The 24,546-nt window shown below is 38.7% G+C and overlaps 2 protein-coding genes across 7 annotated transcripts in view; one reads left to right on the plus strand and one right to left on the minus strand.

The window, feature by feature from the left end:
- SLF1 (SMC5/6 complex localization factor 1) overlaps positions 1 to 9,794 on the plus strand; it is a 44,675-nt gene extending 34,881 nt beyond the window's left edge. For all 4 annotated transcript variants that reach the window (XM_087761460.1, XM_087761459.1, XM_087761462.1 and 1 more), the window contains 5 exons: positions 396 to 565; positions 1,058 to 1,191; positions 3,187 to 3,279; positions 3,672 to 3,854; positions 6,363 to 9,794. In XM_087761460.1, coding sequence (XP_087617586.1) covers positions 396 to 565; positions 1,058 to 1,191; positions 3,187 to 3,279; positions 3,672 to 3,854; positions 6,363 to 6,847 — 1,065 coding nt within the window. In that variant the 3' untranslated portion in view covers positions 6,848 to 9,794. The remainder of the gene's footprint in view (positions 1 to 395; positions 566 to 1,057; positions 1,192 to 3,186; positions 3,280 to 3,671; positions 3,855 to 6,362) is intronic.
- Positions 9,795 to 21,757: 11,963 nt separating this feature from the next.
- Positions 21,758 to 24,546, minus strand: part of MCTP1 (multiple C2 and transmembrane domain containing 1) — a 282,391-nt gene continuing 279,602 nt past the window's right edge. For all 3 annotated transcript variants that reach the window (XM_087761501.1, XM_087761499.1, XM_087761500.1), the window contains one exon: positions 21,758 to 23,832. In XM_087761501.1, the coding sequence (XP_087617627.1) occupies positions 23,761 to 23,832 (72 nt within the window). In that variant the 3' untranslated portion in view covers positions 21,758 to 23,760. The remainder of the gene's footprint in view (positions 23,833 to 24,546) is intronic.

Genomic DNA, 24,546 nt, shown 5'->3' on the forward strand with positions numbered 1-24,546 from the left:
GCTGCCTGGGTTTTGCTCCCTGGGTTGGGCAGGAAGATTGTAAATACTTTCATTAAGTACCTGAGAATCAATTAGCTTTACTTCAGTCTTATGTCCAGCTGAAGTGTTCAAAATTTTCTCAGCTACCAAAAACGAGAGAGGTCTAGAATTTCCCACTTTCTGGCTCACCTCTGACACCAGCATAAAGAGTGAATTACAAGAATATAAAAAAGATTGCAGAAGACAACTTTAAACAATCTCTATATGCAATCATTTAGGGATCATATTTTTTAAAACTTAGATACAGCAAGCTGTGAGTTGGGGATGACTGCTTTGCATGAAGTGCAACAAAAGAAAATTGACTGCATTTTAATTCACTGTATACAAAGTCATTGAAAATGTTACTTTTGCAATAGGTCTGTTCCTATTCACCTGCTTTGCAAGAGGTAGGGATGCAGGAGACAAGAAAGATAAATAAAGCAAAGAAAAAGAAAATAGGGCAACAGCCATGCCCTGAGTCTCAAAAGGCATTACAGATGCTAAATGGTGATAAGCAGAACCAAGTCAAAGTGCTGCCTGATCTACCGTAAGTAATACCTATAACATCACCAGTTTTATTCTGCTTTGGGGGACAGCTTCTGACCTGACACATTTCTTGAACTTTATATGACCTGTTTTGTTGTCTACAAATTACTGCAACTGACAGAAAGCTCCATTGTAAACCTTTAACACCTCTGGGCTGGGGTTCCCCTGTTCTTCCCATCCTCCATCTCAGTGTAGATGCAAACTGATGTAGTTATATTTTCCCAAAATTAAAGTGCACATAGAGAAGTTGAACTGTTCATAGAATTACCTTTAAAGAAAGTTTAATTGTGGGTAATTTAATTTTATTACTGTTTTAAATATGGTTCTAATTAAATGACATAGAAATTATGTAATTAAAATATTTCAGAAATAACTCTGAAGTGGATAAATCTAAGTATACTGTACATACACATCTAAAAGCATTAAGTACCTATACATTATCTTAAAATATATAATAGTGATTTTAGATGTGTCCCCTTTGCTCTCTTTTCAGTGACTTAATCGTTAATAAGTGCCCTCGATTGGCAAAGAAGCTTAGAGCAAAAGCAAAAGTTGAGGCTTCATACACCAAAGAGAATTCCTACCTTTTGGCTGAAGAGGTACATTTGTACAGGCGAAATATTAAAGGTATTCTATATATCTAATTTATCTTAAGAACTTTATATGGTTAGAATTGACAGTTTCAGGTTTAAAAATCTTGTCCTGATGAATGCTGAACTAAACTGATGGCTTATACCCAAGAATTATTTTCTTATGGTTTGTGTTTCTTTTTTCCGATGTCTGTTTAAAAGGAGGAATTGTATATATGGTGGAATAAAGCTGCCTTCTTCATTCCCTTCCCCCTCACAGATATTAAATACAGTGTACAGCTTGTGTGAGCTCATTCCAGTCTTGCCCGCCTTACTTTGCTAATCCACCTCAACCTGTGCTTGGTAGGATCAACGTCTTCTGATTTGAAAGTATAATTCAGTCTTCATCTCTTTCAGTCCTAGACATTTTGTGAACAAAGACTGAGGAGTATGCTATGTTACATAGCTGTGTTAAGCATATGGACTGTTTTCTTCCAGGCATTCAGCCCAGACTATGAAAGGCATTTGGCTTTTGTCTTAGCTATACTGGAACCCAAGTACCTAAGGAATAAAACAGCACTGCAGTAATTCATTCGGTTCCTACTTATTACACAAATTTAATAAATTGTACTTCACATGAGCCTGAACAGAATTACTTGCTGGAACTACTTTTCGTCGTCTTCGTCATCAGAAATTTACCTACATCACTTAAAACACAACTATATTAATCATGGCACCCAAGAGAAGGCTTAGAAAAAACTGGCAACAGCAAGCTGGGATTGTTCAAAAAATTAAAACCAGAATTGTATCACAAACACTGAAGGACAAAAAAACCCCTCACCCTCTTTTGGGATTTAAGAGAGCTTCAGTAACAGAGCCAGACCATGCATTTTTAAAATTGGTTCCCTTTCTCTTTATTGCTTTTGCAAGTAAAATTGATGTGAATTATTACATGCTGACTTCTACAAAGAAAAGTGAGCTGAAGGACTAGCGCAAAAAAAAACCCCACCCAACTATTTTTTTTCTATTCTTCCCCTGCCAAAATTGTAAGTAGTATCTTCTGTTGAAAGAACGAGTATGGAGCTGACAGATTTACATAGTGAAGGTATTAATATAACAAAATACACCATGTAAATCTTATCGCACAGGTTGAGAGATTTAGCCTGAGATATTTTTCATTTCTAAGATGTTTGTTGCATCATCTTTCACCTGACATCAAGATTTTCCTCTGGCTCTTGTTCAAACCTAATCATTTAGTGAAAGCAAAACAGCGTTTAGAATGGGTATGAAGTTCTTATCATGCAGAAACTAATGGTGTCTTTAGATATAAGCAGCAGTTCTCAGTTGCTTGCTGTTCAATTTTTCACACTTACTTCAGCTTTACATGGTACTAAGGCTTGGGATTTTTACGCACGGGATTTTTTTGCACGGATTTTCTTTTTTTAATTATTATTATTATTATTAGGACGCCTTCATTTATTTCTCTCTCTCTCTTCCCCCCCTTCCCTTGCTACTGTAGCCAAGTCAGACAGCCTATTGAGAAACAGCAAACCATCTGTTAACAGATTTGAAGTTCTGAATTATACTTCAGTGTGTAGAGGCACTCGTGCTTAGCCAGAAACATTCATTTGAATTAAGCTATAAATGCTGTGTAAAAAGAACCATACATTTTAACGTAGGTTCATGAATAAATTTAAGGGAGGGCAACTGCACTCTAAAGTTTTATTGCTTCAAAACCCAGTATTTTTGGTGTTCTGTGATCACTTGGTGCTTTTATAGTGTGATTGAAGCTTTAAACCTTGAACTGGGGGGAGATAATTCCTGTGTTAAACCGTTTGCAATACAATTTCATTGCTGGATCTCTGGTGGAACAGAAGCTCTGTGGGTTTTTTTTGAATTTTCTTAAAAGATGGTTAAACAGGATAAAGGAAAATCTTACTCATTATTGAATTTTCTGGCATATAGCCAGGTCTCCTAGTTCCAGGCACTTTGATTATTTTCTTTAGTTGCTATCTTGCCTAGTCTAGTGTAATCTATTAATTTTTTATGGTAGGAGAGACAGCCCTGCATAAAGCTTGCATAAGTAACAAAGTGGAGAGATTGATTCAGCTTCTCTCTTTCCCTGGAACAGACATTAATGCTAAAGGTAAGTTATTTATTTTCTCTACAGAACTAAGAAATTAAGCCAGCTAAAGAACTGTATTAATATCTGTTTGGTGATAAAGTTTGTATTTATACTATAAAACTGTCTTTATTATGTTAAACAACACAAAATGAGGACTTTCTAGCAAAAATTGAGGAAAGGTTAGTTTATAACTAAAGTGTGTTTTAACATCACATTTTCTATTGATTTTTAAAAATGCTGTTTAATTTTTTTCAGGTGTTTTTCAATAGAATTTCTTGCTTTGAAATCACAAACTGCCACTGTAGCCATGATGAATACTAAAAAGTAAAGTGTTTTGCTGTCTAATGAATTACATTATTAACATTTTAGTATTACTTCTGCTGTTTTAAAACTTCCCTTGATTTATAATTCAGACTATGCTGGCTGGACGCCGTTGCATGAAGCCTGTAACCATGGCAGCACAGTGTGTGTCCGTGAAATTTTGCAACGTTGTCCAGAGGTAGACCTGCTCAGTCAAGTGGACGGGGTGACTCCTTTGCATGATGCACTGTCAAATGGACATGTAGAAATTGGCAAGTTGCTACTTCAGCATGGGGGTGAGTGCATTTATGCTAAACTGGTTTAGGGAAATTATCCACTGTTCTGAGTCCATATGAAGTTCATGGTGTTTTTCTTAATAGTTGCTTAAAATACAATGTTATTATGAAATATTTATTTTAAAACATTTTTAAGCCAAGCTGTTTTGGTCACAATAAAAATAATATTGTTTTCACACTTATCTTGATCAGCTGAATATAAAGTTACCAGGATTTTCACATTTTTTTCCAATATGGTAATGTTTTTATTCTGTGTTTTACACCATATGCATTGTAACTATATTCTCCAAACTCATTAATGAAGATAAAGATTACCTAGTCACCATGCAAAGCTAAGGATTTTCTTTTGTTTTTATCTATTTTTACCACGATGCAAAAATAGATCAGTAAATTGCTATATATTCATGTATTTCAACATAAATTTGTTCAGCATTTATGAAAATTAATGTGATGGTCTTTGAAGAACACAATTAGCTTGGTAATTAGTTTAAGAAAGGAATCTATATTGTAATTGTGATAACTGCTGTTTAGGGATAATAGTGGGAGGGATGCCTTAGTTTGTAAAAAAAGATACGTTGCCCCTTAGGCAGACACATGATAAATGTTTTGAACAATATTTTTTGTTCAGTGACAGGGACCTTGTGTCTTGTCTTGAAATATACTGTATCAATATAATTAACTTAGCATGTTTTTTTAAAAAACAACTGCAAAGAATGGTCTTGGATATCAACTCTTCCTTCTTTTAATTCATTTACTAAAATAAGTATTTGCAATATCCTTACCATTGACCTACTGTGTTAGTTTAATCTCTGTGCATTATATGCTGAGTCCAAATTTTTTCAATAAAAGTCATTCTGCCTATAGCCATGAGGCAGAAGAATGCACTGTATTTAGATGGCCTATTACTTAATTAAGGTAGAGAAACAAAATTTTATTTCATTCTTGGCATAAGATCCTCTGTATTTACAGTCTTCTCCTGCCCCCTAAAGGCTATTTCTGTGTCTGTTGTGCAAGCACTGGCTCATAATCAATACATTCCTCTGCAGTTCTACCTCTGTGTTTGCTGAGCTTCAGTTCTGTGGCTCCCAGGTGTTTTATATATCTACTGAACCATGTATCTGACATGCCAAGCCAATACCTGGGCTCAGTTCAATCGGTCTAAGTGATGCAATAGCCAATATTATAGTAAGCCTAGCTCCTCAATTGGAAATGGCATTGCACTGACAGATGTGCATTTTTCCTGGGCTATTGTGAAGAATAGGTAGTGGATGATCCTGTTGTCCTAGGGGAAGAGCTCTACTTGCACTTGCATTCATCAAGGTTTTCTGGCAACTATAAGGCTGCGTGTGCCCTTATCTTTGCCTTTGTCACACTCTGGGTTTTGGCCTGTCAAATAGCTGACAAGACTATGGTAGAAAGCATGTTACCCATTCAGTGTGGATTTACTCAGCTCAATAATTTAGAACATATCTCTGCAAAAACTTTTTTCACTTTCTTTCTCTAAAAAACCTTCAGCTTGCAAAATTTAATTATATTGCATAATCAGTGATGGAGTAAAACAATACAGCTTTAATCACAGCAAAGTTAAAACCTCTAGTATGGATATGTAATGCGGTGAATTACGTTTTGTAATTAAAATATATTTCTGAAAATGTGTTCAATTTAAAATTGCATCATTACTTTAGCATAGTAACCCAAATTTATGCAAGAAGATTCCTGATGTGTTCATCTTTGAAAAACACCACCTGTAGCGTGTTAACTGCCTTCATTTTTTCTTACTGATGTGGCCTTTTGTAAACTTATCAAGACATCTGTAAACTATTTAAATATTAATAGCTCCATTGTACTAATAAACAAGAAATACCAAAAGAATGTAGTATAATCTAAACAAGTAAAACATGTCCCATTTGCTTACTTTAAATCTATTTATTAAAGTAATAAATTTTGGCATTTCGGAAATCTGTTAGGACCAAATTTTGAAACTCAGTTGTTAGGGGAGACTAGGATTCCTACCTCAATATTTTACCTTGCTGCCTGGCCTAGGACAAGGTTGACCACACCATCCAGAAAAGTAAAATAGACTATCATAGTAACATGCCTTTAATTTGGAGGCAGTGTCAGCAAATAACCTGGTCTATAAAATACTTACTTAATGTAATTTTACAACAGCAATAACATTACATTTTTACATACTCTATATATCGTTACTTGAAATTTTAGCATAAGCAACATTTGAATTTCTTTTCCATTTCTATATAATAACCCTTGGCTTTTAACCTAGCAAAACTGGGAAGAAAATTAAGACAATATTGTAAAGAAACTGTTACAAAGGGTCTCTCTACACGTTCTAGATTATTGCAAATGTGTAACTCATCGGTTGCATCAACATAACTTAGTACAAAATGGAATTTAAACAGACTCCTAGCTTCTGGCAAAAACCAAACCAAAATCTTGTTCGGCTGCCAAATCACATGTGCTGTTATTATTAATGTTTATATTTCCTTGCAGGACCAGTCCTTCTACAGCAGAGGGACTCCAATGGAAAATTGCCATTGGATTATGTTGAGTCCATACCAGTGAAGCAAGAACTTTTGAATGTTGTTCGTCCAGAAGAGAACATCGAAAGCTTCTATGAACGCACAGAACAAGATTTTTGCAGTCAGCAGAGAGAACTGTGGTTGATTTTATTTAATAAGATGCTGCTGAATTTTTGTTCAGTTTATAATCTGTCTTCACCCTTTACTTTAACTCTCAGAGAGGTAGCTTGTTCGAATGGACTTCCAGTAATGGCTCATGATGACTGTAAGATGAAAAATACATTTTCTGCACATTGGTTAGTAGGTAGATACTTTAGAGAGCTAGAAACTTTTCAAAAGCTACCACAGTTTCTTCAAGAAATATCTGCAAACATGTTTTTTTCCTCTGGAGAACAGATGAAGGCTTTATTAGCAGCTCTGGAAACTATGGTAGAGGCATATCAGGCTCATACTTAAATCGTTTTAACAGTTAGCTTCCAAACGAGTCACATTGGTTGAATCTTGACTGTTAACCATTGGTATTGGGCTAACTTTTTTCCAGCAGCTAAAGAAGCACAAATTTCACAGCCCTACATGAGCCCTACATGGTAGTATCTCCCATGTTGATAACACTTTACCAGAACCTGGAAATCAGATGCACTGATTCAGTGCATTTTTTAGGCAACATTTTTCCAGTACTAATGCCTTCTAGTTGTCTGACAGATCTGGATGCCTGTGGCCACCTCAAGAGGGTGCTATATCATTTGCACCAAGTTAAACAGTGTATTTTCTGTCCTGGAAATCTTTGTTACCCATCTCACGCCATAGTTCGCTTTGGTTTCTAGAGGCAGTGACCCTAAAGTTAAATCAAGCTGAAACACTACAACAAGCAGTTTTTCCTTGAGAAAGGCTTATGCCTACATATTTTAATATCCTTTAATAAAACCGATATTATAAATACCTGTCATGAAACAAAAACATACGGAAAAGCAAATTCCTTCTATCTGTTTTTGTCTTCTTTATCCTTGTCTTGTAAAAATTAAAATTGAGTTGTGTAAATTAATTACATCTTGTAAAATTCAAAACAGAAGGTAGTATATCTCTTATTTACAAAATTGGTGTACTAGCATTTCCCATGTCTTTGTTAGTTTGATAGAAATGGACACACAAAGGCATGTGGAAAATCTTCTTCTCCCTCATCAGCACTACAGCACTCATGGTCATGTTCATTTGTGCAGTGACTGACTTGAGGAGACTGGCCAAGATACTCGGGTGATTTGCAAATCTCCAGTGGGTACCACTGACTAGAGCTTTAAAATGATCAAGTCATCTTGCTGCTTCCCAGGATGGTGATGCTGCAAAGGGCCAAATCCATCCTCAGCATAATCTACACTGTCCTTGGCTCTGCTCTGACTCGTGTTGGCTTGCAGTGGTTTCACAAATCCATTACACTGGCAGTGTATAAAATCATCTGGTAACACTCCTGGGATTCCCTCAACTAAAGATGTCGGTGGAAGCAGTGGCACAAATCTAGTTATGGTGGCAGGGGAATTTATGAAGGATTAGACAAGACAGTTTAAGTATGTACTGGGCATCAGATTCTGACACTAAGTATGGATCTCCTTAAAATTACACCCCATTTAATATGAGAATTTTGTTCTCCATTCTGTGAATACATGCAAACTACACACAATAAATCCTCTAAACTAATCCGCTAGCCTAATTTAAGATTGTGTGCTACATATTCTATCAGATGGTCCTTTTAATTAATGAAGAAAAAGAGAAAATCCTGTGCCCTTCTTTAAAGGTATTGAGGCTTGTGAGGCAGCTGAACTACATAACTGTGCTGCATGGGGTTGGGGATGCAGAAGAGTTACGTGCTTTAGAGAGCTCTTATTGCACATTTATACAGCAACAACTACTCTTCCTGCCTTGCGTCTTTGTAGAGATCCAGTGCCAAATTCATTTCAGACTTGGGTGTTGGAAGAGAGACACTTCGAAGGGAAGTTTATCCCTTCCCCTTCCAAGGGAAGAGAAGAAAGTGCTGCTTTAGAAGAGGATACCTGATTTTTTCCTAACAGATTCAGTAATGGATCAGGAGTAATTTAAAATATTAGCCTTCAAAAGGAAGGTACTAATTAGAAACGTTTCCAATTCCAATTCTTCTGTAATAGCAATTTATAATATTAAAAAAAGAACCCTAAAAGAAAGGGTGTGGATAATAGCTGCTTCTGAAATTGATGTGGCTTGACTAGAGGGAATAAGTCACATTGATGCAGCTGGCTTGCAGCACATTAAAACTTCCATTTAGCCTTTCTGCAGCTGAGATATATGATCTCATAGCAATTAATCCTCTGAAGATGCTCAGACTGAGTTGGTCTTGGAACCAGACCTTCATTACAAATGTTCAGTGTTTATTAATGACTGATTATTATTTTTATACATGCATGCAGAACAGCCTGCTCTAATAGAATAAAGGGTCAGCCCATATTGGATTCATTTCTGTTTGTGCACTTTTTATTTTTCTGTAGTAAGACAGCAACACCAAAAAAACCTTTGTCATATATGAGATGGACTAATAAATGTCAGTATTCCCTGTTGCAGGACGTGGTGAAAGAAATGGTACATACATACTTTCTAAAGAATGCAAAATATGCAATTAATTTGGCAATATTAGCAGTTTCTTTAGTTGTGAATTTGATAGGTAATTGGGAATTTAAAATAAGTGGGACTCAGAGAACCACAGAAAAAGAATTCTGGTGGATCTGCAAAAGCAAGTGCTTCAGAATACTCATATCTATTCCTAACATAACACTTTAGTGACTGGAATGAAAGGAGGAAAAGCATTATTTTGGTCTGATAAAGAGAGTGATTCTGCTTATATATCCAAGATATTCCAACAATTATTTATTATGTCATTTAGACAGGAAAAAACCCACATCAATCATTTATAAGTCCTGCTTACCTATTTAAACTAATTTCAAGTACATCTCTCCAAGATATGGTAAAGAAAAGTAGATAACATATGCTAAATGAACTTTATTAACATAGCAAAATGAAACATTCAAAAGTTAGCAAATGTCTGAATTAATATTCCACATATAGCCCCAACTTAAATATTGTCTGTGTACATCGTCAGTCTTTAATTATATGGTGACACAATTTTGTTCTCTCTAATGTTCTCTCAGTTTAAGGATCATATATGGAAAATTTTCTTGTTATTTCCCAGTTATGCTCTTAACAGGGTTGAGTTTTATACATATTCAGTTTTATATATACTCAAGTTTGCAAACTCCATATCCTTAAAAAATGTTAAGTATATCTCAGTCATATTTAACATAAAATTATGTGCTTCATCTAATTTATTAGAGAGTACCTGTTCTCTTTCAGAATAGCAAAACTTTCCTGTTAAATCATGATTGCAATAAAGTGAGATCTATTAAGTGATTAAACTGTCTGCTTTTTAAAATCCCTCTTGGTATGTAGGGTATTTCCCACTTCCTGGCTTAGTAAAAAGAACAAACAAAATCAGCCAACCAGCCCCCCTCCCCTTTTTCTCTCCGTGCCCACGTTTCACGCACTGACATGCTTCACAAGCATGAAGGTACATCTCCATCCTCAATTAATCCCAGTTTTCCTAGGACTTTGAAAAATTTTTTGCTATTCTCCACCTTCAGCATACAACTGGAGAATATCCCTTTTTCACATGTACCAAACGCTGCCCAGACAGGCAAGCAACAGTGGTCAGCAGCACAATACTTGGTAGCAGCAAAACAGAAGGTAAAGCACACTGAAATATGGAGTTGGGAATTATAATGGCATGCAAAGATGTTGGTCAAGCTTCAAAAGAAGTTGGCAAAAAAGTTGCATTAAGCCAAATTTCAGTCTTATATTTTCTCTGGCTCGTACATATTGTTTCACACTACTGCCATTACTAGATATGAAGCACATCAGTTTATGTGCAAAAATCTCTGTGATATTTCTAAGACACTTTACTAGAGTGTTTCTCGATTTCAAAATGGTCACACTCATTGGCAAATAAATCACCACTGCCAGTATACTAGGAGTCTGGGCTCAGGAGTTTTGCTGTTGATTTGTTTTATTTTTGTTTAGGAGCAAAGGTTAGCTTATAAAATTTAAATATTCCTGTGGCTTCAATAACCATTTAAAATCGTTATAACAGAGAGGAGGTTCAAACCTCAAAGCCTGAGCTCCCTTTAAACTCTCTAAATAGTCCTGAAGCTCTTTCCTGCACCATCTACAATCCTGACTGATGCTAAATTCCTGCATTGCAAAAGGGCAGCATCACAAATGCCCTGTGCAGAGTTAGTATTAAACCCCTGCCTCGGCCTCCTGCACTCAGCACTGGCGAGGCCACACCTCGAGTACTGTGTTCACTTTTGGGCCCCTCACTACAAGAAGGACATGGAGGTGCTGGAGCGTGACCAGAGGAGGGCAATGAACCTCGTGAAGGGTCTAGAGCACAAGTCCTATGAGGAGCGGCTGAGGGAGTTGGGGTTGTTTAGTCTGGAGAAAAGGAGGCTGAGTATTGGTCCCTACAATTACCTGAAAGGAGGCTGTAATGAGGTAGGTGTTGGTCTCTCCTCCCCAGTAACAAGCAATAGGACAAGAGGAAACGGCCTCAAGCTGCGCCAGGGGAGGTTTAGGTCGGATATTAGGAAAAATTTCTTCACCGAAAGGGTTGTCAAGCACTGGAACAGGCTGCCCAGGGAAGTGGTTGAGTCCCCATCCCTGGAGGTATTTAAAAGATGGGTAGATGTAGTGCTTAGGGACATGGTTTAGTGATGAACTTGGCAGTGCTAAGTTAACGGTTGGACTCGATGATCTTAAGGGTCTTTTCCAACCTAAACAATGCTATGGTTCTATGACAGACTGCCCCTTTGCCTATACATTCAAGGACCACCCTGAGCCTTTTTGCCTTAGCACCATGCCATGCTCCCATGTGGTCAAGAGTGCCCAGTAAACTCAGAGGAACCCACCTCCAGTTTATTGTCTGGTAAGTACAGCCTTCATTATGTGGTCTTACATTTAACTTGCACTATGTGCATTACGACACATTTTTTTTAACAGGGATCCAATTTATTGGCTGAACTAGATCAATCTGTATGAGTGGTCATTTCATCACCTCCTGCACCATGTGCAAACGAAATGCGAGTGACTGTATATTTACTCTGTTGGTGAAACACGCCAGTCTGAATGCCAGTCCCAGAGGAACACCACGAGAAACATTTCATGCTCAGTGATTATTCCCCAGCGCATACTGTTTAAAATCTGTCAGATAACGCCTTTTTAAATTTGTTAAATGCACATTAAATAATTACAATCATCAAACTGCAATATATAAAGATCCTTACAAGTTCATAAATTTATCATTGTATTTACCAAGATATGAAATGATGCTTCTTCAGGAAAACAGCTCTAAAAATTACACTTTGCAAAATACTCATCTCTGCTCTCATATTCAGATAAAGATAGTGAAAATGCACCTAATTAATCAACCAAACTTGTAATCTCTGGAAAAAAAAAAAAAAAACACCAAACAAAAAACCCAGATTCTGGTTTGTCTAAGAAGTTGCTTTAAGTCACGATATCAATCGATGCTATTATAGTAGCAGATTTTAGGCAGTTGAGTAAATGCAAAATACCTTCCTTTAAAAAAGGATGAGCTGAGGACTATTTAGCAGAGCTTGTCCTGCAGGCTGATGAGGAACCCAATGCAGAAGAGATGAAACAGCAAAGCTGCAGAGCTCCAGTAACACCATCTACACAGACATCTGTGAACCAGGTGTTTGGAGAGCATGATTAAATCGCTCAAAAAATAATTAGAAAAATTGAAAAACAATGCTTCTATCTGCCTAAAGCTGATCAAAATATACTTTTTTTTTTTTTAATTAGACTATTTTGTTGTTTTTTAACACCATTGGGAATTACTGTTTCCACCCATATTCAAAGAGACTGCTGGCTGGAGAGGGAAGGAAAGGAAGAAAGAAGAAAAAATGGTGCAAAAATACTGTGCTCAAGTCCAGTTAAGAAATTGAGATCCAGCTTCAGGGTTCTTTCAATGCAAGTTTCATTAATCTTTCAGGAGAGCTATCTTATTGATTCTGGAAAATTGTCATTAATCTTGAATGTAGGAGAAGTGAAAATAAAAGAGTGGAAGAGTGAACAATCAGCTTATACAAATTGTTAAGAGTGCTGACACAGGGAAGTTTACCTATTGTGACTTGTCACTTGCACACAGCTGAAGTCTAATTAATCTAATTCTTGTCCTACCTAAATGAGCTTGTATACATTTGCTAAATGTCATAGTTTTTCAGGAAAGTCATGTAAAGAAGGTCCCATTCTTGTTTAACACCTAGTGCACCTAAATCACATATTGCTGTTTTATTTAAGAGTGGATGTTTTGCTAAGATACGTAAATATGTATATACCGGCTCATCTGTGACCAATGGTGCTTTTGAAAATTCAGGGAAGGCAAAGGTAAGTAAAAAAAATTAAACTAATTTAGAGACATCTATATTAAAAAATCCTAAAACTGTAGTGTCAATAATTCAGCTTGTTGGATTGTTATTTGCCTTACTTACCCACTTAGTCTTAAAATTTGACATTTTCTTCTTCTCACTAATGCTCCAACTCCGATTTTCTTTAATGATGTTATGCTATTTACCCCAATATATATGTACATGCCTGCTGAAGTCTTACTCCGAGAACAAATACAATCTGGCAGTTTGAGGTGGTCAACCAGTCACCACTTTCAGCTGTTCAAAGCACACCCTCTCTGTGCGGGGGACGTGCTATCTGTAATGGCTCTTGAACTACTGAAGGTTGAACTTCATATGGATACCATGTGGACTGATGATAACGTATCCATATCTTCTTTATCAACCCCTTCCGATTTCAGGAGTGTTCATAGAACATGAAGAATTACTTGTTCCCTGATGCAAACTCCACGCAAAAAAACAGGGAGAGAAATTATAAGATTAAATGATAGGCACAGTTATTAAAGGCTCTAGCATACCTATATTTATAGGGACTTCACCATCATTATTAAATTAAGGTTCAGGTTGGGTTTTTTTTTGCTTTGTTTTGGTTTTTCGACAAATCCAGAAAAATCCTTTCAAATGCATGTTTTGCCACAGCAGCACCAGGTTTAAGACACAAAGCTTTGATATGGTATTATGTCATTTGCCTACAGTGAGTGCTAGCCATCAGTAAAATGACAGTCTGCTGGGCTGCTGGAGGGGGCCGTTTCTGGCTGCCCAAGGGGAAAGAAGGAAAACTCCTGCTTTGCATGACAGACTACCAATAGGCAAGCAGGCTGACGTTGCAAATGTTTGCCTTTTAGAAATCTAAGAAAAAATTTTGGTTTTCTTACCCTGTGCAGTATCCTGAAGTAAAGGCCTGTAAATAACAGATGAATAACACATTGAGTTGCTAGCAAGTGCCAGATCCAAGAAAAAATATTCAGGTCCTCTCTAGGCTTCTGTGCTGTCACATGGGGGGAGAGAGGTCCTTACAAAGCAGAATGAGGTTTATGCTTATCTTTCAAAAACTGCACCCTCTGCCAGAAACTTCTACAGGCCAAAGCATCTTCTCAAGGGCAGGAGACATTTGTTTTCTTTTCTCCTGCAGGGGAGCATATGCACACTCTTGTTTCTGCAATATCTACATGAAAATTGCACAAATATTTACCAGTTTTATTTCCAAGTTTTTCTGTTATCCACTGGAAGCATCACCCTCAAGGCTGCAGGCCATCTCCTGCCTCCGCTGTCTCTTGTACAGCCAGTCCTGGATCCTCTTCTGCTGCAAGCCACAGCTGCAAGAGGATCAGTACTCTAATTAATTAGGTCCCCTCTCCCCAGTTTGAATAGCCTCCTATCTACCACATCATCCTCTTAGGAAATACGCAGCATGGGTTTGAGTCCACTCAGCCTAAGCAGAAGGCAAAACTGAGGTCTCTCTTCCATCTTGGGCAAGTGCCATGACCATTGCCCTGAAGTCAAGGTGCTGCACGCAGGGTCAGCTTCATGTTGTCTGAGCTGTGGCTGTCACCATCACAGCTCTGAGTGTCTGTACCTGCCCTCTGGCAACCTTGCTGAAGCTGACCTCTGCGTGAGGCAGGCAGAGGTCAACTTCTGCAGTGCTCAGGGCCTTATCAAACATCCCTCTCAGCTGCTGCCTCCTGCTTCTGTTAGAAAGTCAGACGTTTTTCTGATGTGGGAAGATGACCCCAAAAAAACTTCTACAATTTATGAGAAACTGAAGGTATTTTATCAGTCTATACAGAAACATGGTCTTCATTTTAGAAGAGTTAGTATGTAAGATTGCCTTTCTCATCAATGTTTCCTTTGATGAGTGGAAAGCATGGAAGCTTTGATGTCACCTGCTCATCTGCCTGACCCTGTGTTAATGTTCAGCTGTGGGGTTGGGTGGTAGGATGCTTTCAGATCTGCTCTGAACCTAAACGTTGCAAGTTTTTAAGCCTTCTCCTTCTTCCATCAGTCAAAAGACACTTGCTTTTGAAGACCTGGTATGCTTTCTGCAAAAGCCTTGCAATGACACTTGCTGTGCATCTACCTGCTAAATCCAAGTTACTCACATTTTTATGTTAAGTACCAACCAGGCAACAGGCTGCCCCTGCCAGCTGTGCAAAGAGCAGTCATAGAATTACAAAATGGTTTGCGTTGGAAGGGAACTTTAAAGATCATATAGGTCCAACCCCCCCCGCCATTGGCAGGGACACCTTCCACTTGATCAGGTTGCTCAAAGCGCTGTCCAGCCTGGCCTTGAACATGTCCAGGGATGGGGCATCCACAGCTTCTCTGGGCCACCTGTGCCAGTGCCTCACCACCCTCATAGTAAAGAATTTCTTCCTCATGTCCTGTCTAAACCTACTCTCTTTTAGTTTAAAACCATTGCCTCTTGTCCTGTCACTACAGGCACTGGTAAAAGTCTCTGTCATTCCTGTAAGCCCCCTTTAAGTACTGAAAGCCTGCAATAAGGTCTCCCTGGAGTCCTCTCTTCTCCAGGCTGAACAACCCCAACTCTCTCAGCCTTTCCTCATAGCAGAGGTGTTCCATCCCTCTGATCGTTTTTGTGGCCTCCTCTGGACTCTCTCCAACAGGTCCATGTCCTTCCTGTGCTGAGGACTCCAGAGCTGGATGCAGCAGTCCAGGTAGGGTCTCACCAGAGCAGAGTAGAGGGGCAGAATCACCTCCCTCAACCTGGTGGCCACACTTCTTTGGATGCAGCCCACAATACAGTTGGCTTTCTGGGCTGCAAGCACATATTGCCGGGTCATGTTGAGCTTCTCATCAACCAACACCCCAAGTCCTTCTTGGCAGGGCTGCTCGCAATTTGTTCTCTGCCCAGCCTGTATTTATGCATGGGATTGCCCTGATCCAGGTGCAGGACCTTGCACTTGGCTTTGTTCAACTTCATGAGGTTCACGTGGGCCCACCTCTCAAGCCTGTCAAGCTCCTTCTGGATGGCTTCCCTTCCCTCTAGCAAATCAACTGCACCACTCAGCTTGGTGTCATCTGCAAATTTGCTGAGAGTGTACTCAGTACCGCTATGTCATTATGAAGACACAAAATAGTATTAGTCCCAGGATAGAACCCTGAAGGACAGCACATTTCCTCAACTGCATATTGAAAGCAGAAAGAGGGTTTAACATTCAGGCTGAGATGGAGAAAATAAAAAAACCTCAAATTTAAGGTCAAGAGTTCCTCCTTCCCTTGCACTGTTGCCATTTTTTGTTTGTAAATTGGTCATTTAAATTAGCACTCACAAAACCAATGAACTAATGCACCCATTTGAGATGGGGCAGCAGGGCAGATGCTCTATAAAGGTCTTCACAGAAAGGTAATAGTGCATCTCATACCTCCTGTTACAACCCTGATTGTCTTGTCTCAGTTACTGTCAGCCACGCAGAGCATCTGTGGCTCCAGGACAGCACACAACCCTCTGTATCCTCAATAATATGTGAGACCAATTTCCTGCCACTGACAGGTAGACGCAGACTCACTAAACGACTCCAGATCTTCTCTTCACCTCTCCCTTTGCTTTATCACAACTTCAATCAAAAGGTAAACAGAAACCTTGGCTTTAAACTTCCTGGCATTTGACAGCTTCTGCATCAAGTGTAAGTGTCAATTACTTCAAAAATTCATTTCTTTTTAAAATGCCACTCTTGTTGTTCTGAAAAGTGTCTGGTCAAAGTGCAGCCTCCACATTATCCTGCAGAGAAGGAGGCCAAACTGCAACAATCATAGCACTGTATTTAATTATGAACCATAGGACTTAACAAAGAACAGCAAATTGCACAGAAAACTCGTTTTCCATGATGGTGAATTCATTAGAGCAATTCTCCTCCACCCCAAAAACCCCATATTTGCTGCAATTGCCTGTTTTAAACATATCCCCCCTCCCTCACAAACTACAGGTTTTCTGGTTTGGTACAGCTTTACTTTTTTTGTTTTTTTCCCAAAATAAAATCTCCATTATGATTTGATTCCAGTCACACAGAGGCCCAAATCCTTTAACTTGAGCAGAGTAAAACTCTAAGCTCAGATATTTTAGAATGAAGTAACCAACAGCAAGATGCATGTATATTACAGGAATGGTTATACAACTTCCAGAGGAGATTTCCTGCCTTTAAACATGGATTTTCATTTCTGTATTCTTCCTTTCTGCACTGACAACTTCAAAGTATGGTACAACCAGGGAGCGGAGAGTGGACAAAGTCTGGACTTAGATTACCAAGAGGAGGGTGCTCTAGATGAGAGTCATGACAGGCCCAGGAGAAGCAGCACTGATGAAAGATGCGAACGCAGCAATGAGAAACCACGGAAAATGTGAAGTGCTGACCTAAAACGAGCAGCTGCAGCTTTGTGAACATATTGCCAAGGAGTTAGGTCTGTTACAAAAAGAAATAAGCCAAAAAGAAATAGCGAGTGGGGAAAGGAAGGAGAAGCCCACTAAAAAAAACAAAGAGAAATAGGGAGAGGAAGTATGAGAGCATGACATGGCAAACAGCGAGACTTCCCAGTAAGGTTTAATTGCTAGTATCAGCAGTGACCAGGAAATCAAGGAGAAGAGGTACGGTGCAGTCGCCTTCGGTTTGGTCACATAGAGACTGCAGCCGAGGTGGAAAAAAGGAAAGAGTGACCCTTCACATTGGTGGGAGTGGGACCAGCTCCACGGTGTGTCATCAGCAAGTCAAGAAGAGATGGAAAACAGGGTGGTAGCTGGCAAGGAAAGTGTGGATGTAACTGTGGTGTTGAGCTGTGGATCGCTGCAAGAATGCCAGGGCAAAGGCCGTGTCTGTATGGTGAAGGGAAAATACACACAGACCAGTTCCAGTCTCATAATCCATTGTAATTCTTCCCCAGCTCTTTTCCAAGATGACACCCACCCTTCCCCAAATTGTACATTGCCACAGCAAACTGCAGTGACTGGACTTTCTTCTAAGTGAGATGCTCACTTCTAGAAACAGTGCAGAAAGGCTTTTGTCCTTTAAAAAAAATCTCAGTCTTTAAAAAAAAAAAAAAACAACCTGCAAGAATTTAAGTTATATTTGATAATTATCCAATTTACAAGTAAATCTTTTATTTAACAATCCAGGCCCTTCCCCATTTCTCCTCCCCCTTCCCCAATACATGTGTTCAGGGGGCCTCAGCCTGAGGAATAGAAATGTAGCTGAAGGAAGGAATTGGTTTAGTCTCCAGGCCCGTTTCTTCTGATCAAGCCATTATCTCGTGCCTGTGAGCAACAGCTCATCCTGATACGAGTACAGCTGCTTGTCAAGCTTGTTATGTGTCCCAGGGCTAGCAACCCGGTGGGGAAGGAAAATAGTTTTTGCTTCTGTTACCATATTTGTTCAGGAGGCAGCAAAAAAATCTTCCTTTATTTCTTAACTCAAGGATAGATGTGCACTGAGCAGGCTGGTATCTGAGATGTAAGAGAAATGGCGGCTGCACCATGCACCATGCACCACGCACCACGCACCACGCACCATGAATTAGCAAGGCCCACCCTATAATGTGATAAAAACACCACTGGAAAAGAGATTTCCCAGCATCCAGTTCAGCAGAAAGCCAATCCCTTTTTCAATCACTGTTAGGTGAGATGGTGGCAGAGGCTCAGAGTAGATTAAAATGGGTTGGTGTCAACTGAGGAGCTTCTGCTGAAAAGCATTCCAGCTGTGTTAAACTACCAATGCTATAAGTTAGTTAAACCACCTTCCTCCTTTCTTGCAGTAATATCTAGGAATGGTGTGATATGGCAAGATATTTGCTTGATATTTTTATTTTCTTTTCAAAGTACTGGTACTTGTGGCAATTGCGATAGCATGCACTAAGTGAAGATGGGACAGTCCCGAATTGCAGCTCTTGTTCACTTCCATGCACCTGCCCAGTCCTTAACATTCCCTACAAATTTGACCATGTTTTTTTCAAAGTCTTTGACCTTTCTTTACTACTTTTGTCTGGGGATCTTTTTTCATCAGTTGTGGATCTAAAAGGCTTTGGTTTTTTTGTGGCATGCCTAAAAGAGATCATGTGCAATCATGCAAAAAGTAAACTTTAGGAATGTGTTTTCATATGAGGGTAAAGCAGGTCAGGCAATATTGACTTATTAAATTATTCCAGAAAATATTAATCAGCATTCTTTAATCAATACATATATCTCAATAATCAACATTTTAGGCTTTACTTAATCACTTGCTTTAATTTAAGTAAAAGCTGATCATGAAAAGTAGTTTTAAGTTTCATTATATTAAAATGGGAAAATATTTATTACAATGTGAATCATGACTAAAGGTTTCAGGCTTCTCTATTGTGCAATCTGAACCATAAAAAAGTTTTTGACATCTAAATTTCACTCAGTATTAAGGCTGATGAGGAGAAAAACATAGTTATACTCTTCTTGGCCTCTTTGGTAAAAGAGCTCAATTTCAAACTTCCCAGAAATTTAAGTTGGACACTCAAGAGTCATAGATGGGAAATTTGTCCTGTTTGAAATATGGCTAAATGTGACTTTGCTTGAGCATTGAATTCTTACAGAGAAAAAAGAGATTATGCACAAGTATGATGTCCTGTGCAATGTATAGTTAAGATTTATCTCATTTTTTGCACAATAATAGCTTATGGATTTTTTTTTAAATTAAGACCTAAAAATCATTAGTTTATGAGAAACATGCCTTCTCTTGATTGATTACTATGACACGAAAGAAGCAGGAAACTTCTAATGCCTCTTGCAACAAGAAGTATCCAACCTCCTGATCTGATGACCTGACCTACACTTGCTCACATCTTCCATGGCTGGCAGCAGCTGCACTACATAACCTTTTTTCCTTTTCCTGAGAGAGAGGCTGCTTTTAAGGGAAGGGGCGTAGTATTCACAACAAAGGCCAAGTCAAGGCAATTGAAGCAGCTCGCCATATTTGCAATGATGTGGAGAAATATGGAGAGCTAAAGGTGGTTTAGGACAGCTATGTTAGTCTTCTGGTATGAAGGATCTTTTCTTTCTCTACCAAGTGCAGAGGGAGAGCACTGCCTCGAGGTCAGCCCTTGTGAATGTCTCTCTCTCGGTCTAAATATGCTTTGCCAGGCTGCTCCTCACCCTCCTTCCTTCTTCTTCGCCCTTAACTGATTCACCAATTGCATGACCCTTTCAACCAGTTGCATTTCACCCACTTCTGTAAGTCAGAGAGTAGAGAACAGTATGCTTTGTTCGAGCTTTCACATTTTTCTAGGTTTATGTCTAAGGATTGCACTTTATCTGGAAGCAGCTGAATTTCCCCTTTGAGAGTCTGAGGATACATTCCTTTTATGCTATACCTTAATTAGGCAGAAAGCAATGGAAATCCGGTGTTCCACACTGAAAAATAGCTATAAGGGCACCTGTGTTTGATGGAAAAAGTTTAGTGGTTTTTTTCACCTTTGCAAGATGTCAGAAAAAATTCTGGAGGAGGAGATATTTATTGAAGACTTGCAACAGCAGTTTTGGTGGGGGGAGTGGGGAGATGAGCTGTCTTTAATAGAAGCAGCTGCAGAGCAATCTGGAAATTAGCCCAGCTGGGAGTAAAAAGTTTGCCCGCAAAAGAGAAGCAGGCTCAGAAATGGAAAGAAGTTTGTGTCTGGCTGTCAGCAAGACTCCTGCAGCCGAGCAAGGAAAGGAGGCACGGGTAGAAGCTGCCCTTCTCCCGCGAGGTAGGGGTCCCTGGCTGCTGGGCAGAGAGCTGCAAAGGTTTTATTATGTTTTGTGTGGCAGGTATGTGATCTAGCGCTGGTAAGAGAAATAATTTTTCCTTTCTCTCCTTTGCTTTGTGCTCTTGGGCTTTCCCAGAATGAAATACTTCAGCATCAGGTAGCACATTTGCTGGCAGGTCCAGCAGCTCTTGTTGGGAAAAAAGCCTATGCTCCTAGGGCCCACATTAGCAGATATACTGTATGCAGCCTGCTTAATTACTTTCTGATTATTCCACTGCTGTTTTAATTGCAATAGAAAAAACTTGGGTTTTATTCCACTTGGATTTAAAATGCTAAATTACAGTATAGTAGCTCTTCAAGTTAAAGCTCATTGCTATTATGAAAAACACTTAGTTGTTCCTTACTACAAAGAGAAAAAACTGTAAAATTAGGGTAAGTAAACTCTGTACTATGAGTTATCAGCAGAAATGTAACTGGAACCTCTCAGACAATTAGCCTCGATGGATGCTGAGTGCTTTGACACCTACTTTAAGTGTGGACCCCAGTTAAGTTACTCATTTTTACTGGACCCAAGTAAAGTTGTTTTGAATTTTATTTTCTGAGAGCAGAAAGAGTTTCATGATCATGAGATGCATTACTCTTTTGTGATTGCTTATGAATGGACAAGTTTCTTAGGAATAATACCTGGCAAATCTAACAGGTTAGAAATTTACTTCAGAACCAATCTGGAAATGAGATATGTTGAAATATTTACGGCATAAGGCAGGACTGATTTTCTACAAAGGTCTCCCACGCAAAGCAGAGTAGATAAACTGCAACTACTGAAAATGGGTTCACTGACAAATTATTTTAAAATGTGACTTTAAAATGTCCCGTTGTGGCAGGAGAATCATATTTAATCAATATGCATTCTTAGCCTTGCCTCTGTGCGTTATGTTTTCAGTGAGATCAGTTTTGAGTGACTGAGGCACTCAAAGTAGTTCACCAATTTTTAACAGTTGTTTTTCTCCTCCTGCCCCCTCCACTTAGATGTTTTGGGGCTTAAAATACTGAAATCCCGCACACAGAAGTATGATGTTTTCACTCATTTGCCCTTCACACCACTAATGGGAAAACGACAGTGTAGGACTTCAAAGAAAGAGGCTTCCTGATATCTAGTAGAGAGATGCTTAAAACTGTTTAATGCAGTAAATGTCTATAACTAACTCGGACATTACGACCAAAGTAGACATTTGAAATTGAGTACAGAAAAAGAACACAACAGGAAATTGCACGCAGACTGATGGGCAACATTAAGAAGGTACAAGGCTTGCAGTGTATCAAAGAACTCTGCAAAACTGACAACTGGCAACAAACATTCACACGTTGTCAAGTCGGAAGTTTGGCTTTTTTTAAACAAAATAGGCTCATCAGTGATTCTGACTTCATCAATAGTATGTTGCTCTTCAGGCAGCATACAGTGAAAAGGTGGTTACACAAGCTTTGCAAATAAATTCTTTTGAAGTCATGATGTAACAAGAGCATATTTAGGTCCAAGACTTTCTGCAGAACAGTCATTTGACTGACATTCTTTCAAACATACAAACAGAAAGATCAAAATAACCATTACATCAGAAACCATCTATCCATGTATCTGTAAAATAAACAAATCCAGGATGATCTTTCATGAGCAATGCAGCTAACACATAATTCTTTAGACAAATATATATACATTTGCTTGCAAAGTATTTCTAAATAGTCTTTTCAAAAAGTATTGTTAGAGTAGTGCAATATAACTTTATCAGCAATTGCAACCAATGAGAGGTAACCCAGAGAGGACCACAGGAACAGCTCCTCTCGAAGATGCAGTCCTGCCATTCTCCCCTGGGCAAAAATCCCCTTTAATGTCACCGTGAGCTACAACTAAGAGCTGTGCACAGGTAGTCCCTTAGGAATGAAGTCTCTGCTCACTATGTGGGGAGCTGAGCGTGGAAGTCTACATGCAGCTATCAGAATATATCCCCAAGTACTCGTTATGCAGTGGCCACTAAGACATTTGAAATGTAAACGTTTCTTGTCTATGTTCCATGTAATTTATAAAACAATGCGGTTTCCATGCAGTAGGGCACACTCGTATCAGAACTGACTACTTTATTAGCTAAGGAAATAAAACCGGTATATCAGTTTTACCACAACTGTATTTTTTCGTCTACACTATATTTCACATTGGTAACAGGTAATGTGTTATATCATAAAGCATATTAATATGATCTTGTGATTTGAAAGCAAAAACATTTTCTGCAAGATTTCCATATTAAAATAGTTATGTGCACAAAAGGTGTTCACAGCATGACACCCAAAGCAATATGGATTTAGTTTGATAGTATTTCCATTACAGCAGAAATATGAACTTCATTCACTAAACTATGAAGTACAAATGAAGACTACTGGTACATATAGAAAAATCAGATAGGCAATCAGTTACAAACCTGGCAGTATTTTGAGAGAGACAGAGATTTTTAGGTCTTATAATGGAATGATAAAAACGGCAGGAACTTCTTTTGGGAGCTCCAAAAAGAGACTTGCCCTTGGTGCTTCTCATTATCTTATAAGCAGCCCTACTGCACAGGAAAACGTTGCACCAGGAGTTAACATCAGGGTCTTGAATTCAAAAAAATCTGCTAAAACTTAAGTGCAGTAGGCTCCACTACATTGTATTTCTCTTGAAATGTACAAAACATAGAAAATCGTAATGGTGACTTACTGGATAAAAATATTAATGCTCGCAAATAAAATCTGACTGAATTTTTGAGTCAGATTTCAATTTAAACCTTTTGTAGATTTAGTAGGCATGAATTGAGTACTTCAGGTATCTTTGTCCATCAAGTAGCAGTGCATATTTACCATTTTACATTGATTCCTTTAATGTGTTATGCTGTTTCTAACAAGGCTTTGAAACGGCAAAAACCCTACTTGAAACCTTCGTCAAATATGTCTTTACAGTGCTAAGTATATAGTCAATGAGAAATGCCTTTTTACAATATTTACAAAATCTCCCCATTAGATAAAAAGGCAAAATAAATAAAAAGCTTAGAGAAAGGAAATGCTGCTTAGGCTGTAGGCTTTTTCTTTTATCTTCCCCCAGCAGATGCTAGTCTCCTCAACACGTGAAGTTGGCTAGCCAGGATTGTTTTTCTTCCTCTTGCTCGGGCTGTGACTGGGATCTTGTTTCAGTTCATGGTATTGCACCTGTTTAAACACAACATTCAGAAAGAAACCGGTCAGGTGGCGCTTGCTAGAAAAAGAAAGATTTCTGTTTTTTTCCCGGGGCAAAAAAAGAAAGAAAAAGAAAACTATCCCCCTACAAACTACATGGGATCTGCAGCTGTGGTTCAACAACATAATGACAGATCTAAAGTAAGAAGGAGAAACAGCATTAGGAGAATCCTGCCAGGAAGTAAAACAGTGTGCTGACATAAGCTTTAAGAAGGCTACTTTTTTCTTTTTCTCCATGAACTCTTAACAGAGAATAAACAGTATCCTCTTTAATGAATTGGATGAATATTCTTTGCAATAATGCTTAAAAACTTGCTTATTTTCAAAGGCCTACTACAGAGGGGATCAGATTCAGAGTGGGTATGTGCACCCATACCTCCTATTCTGAACTGAAACTGTTACCTAGAAATATGGAAAGTATATAATCTTTGTGATACTGGAGGTGATTTATGTGCCTGACATTATCTTAATGCTTGCACCTTCTCAAGAGATTGTGTACTGCATTGCAAAAGCTTGTAATTCATAACCAGGTTATTTTTAAAGGAGTTTATGAGCACAGTTGAACTGTGGCCGCAGCAAAAACTTTCACCGCAGGGAAGGAAAGGCTGAAGGGCTCTGAGTGCTGTCACGAGACACTGGGCAAAGCCGCCTGCTGCTGACTCTGTTTTGGTGCAGCTCCCTGCATCA

The sequence above is a fragment of the Nipponia nippon genome, unplaced genomic scaffold (assembly GCF_047370975.1).
Source record: "Nipponia nippon isolate SJK-2023a ecotype South Korea unplaced genomic scaffold, ASM4737097v1 scaffold_24, whole genome shotgun sequence".
NCBI lineage: Eukaryota > Metazoa > Chordata > Aves > Pelecaniformes > Threskiornithidae > Nipponia > Nipponia nippon.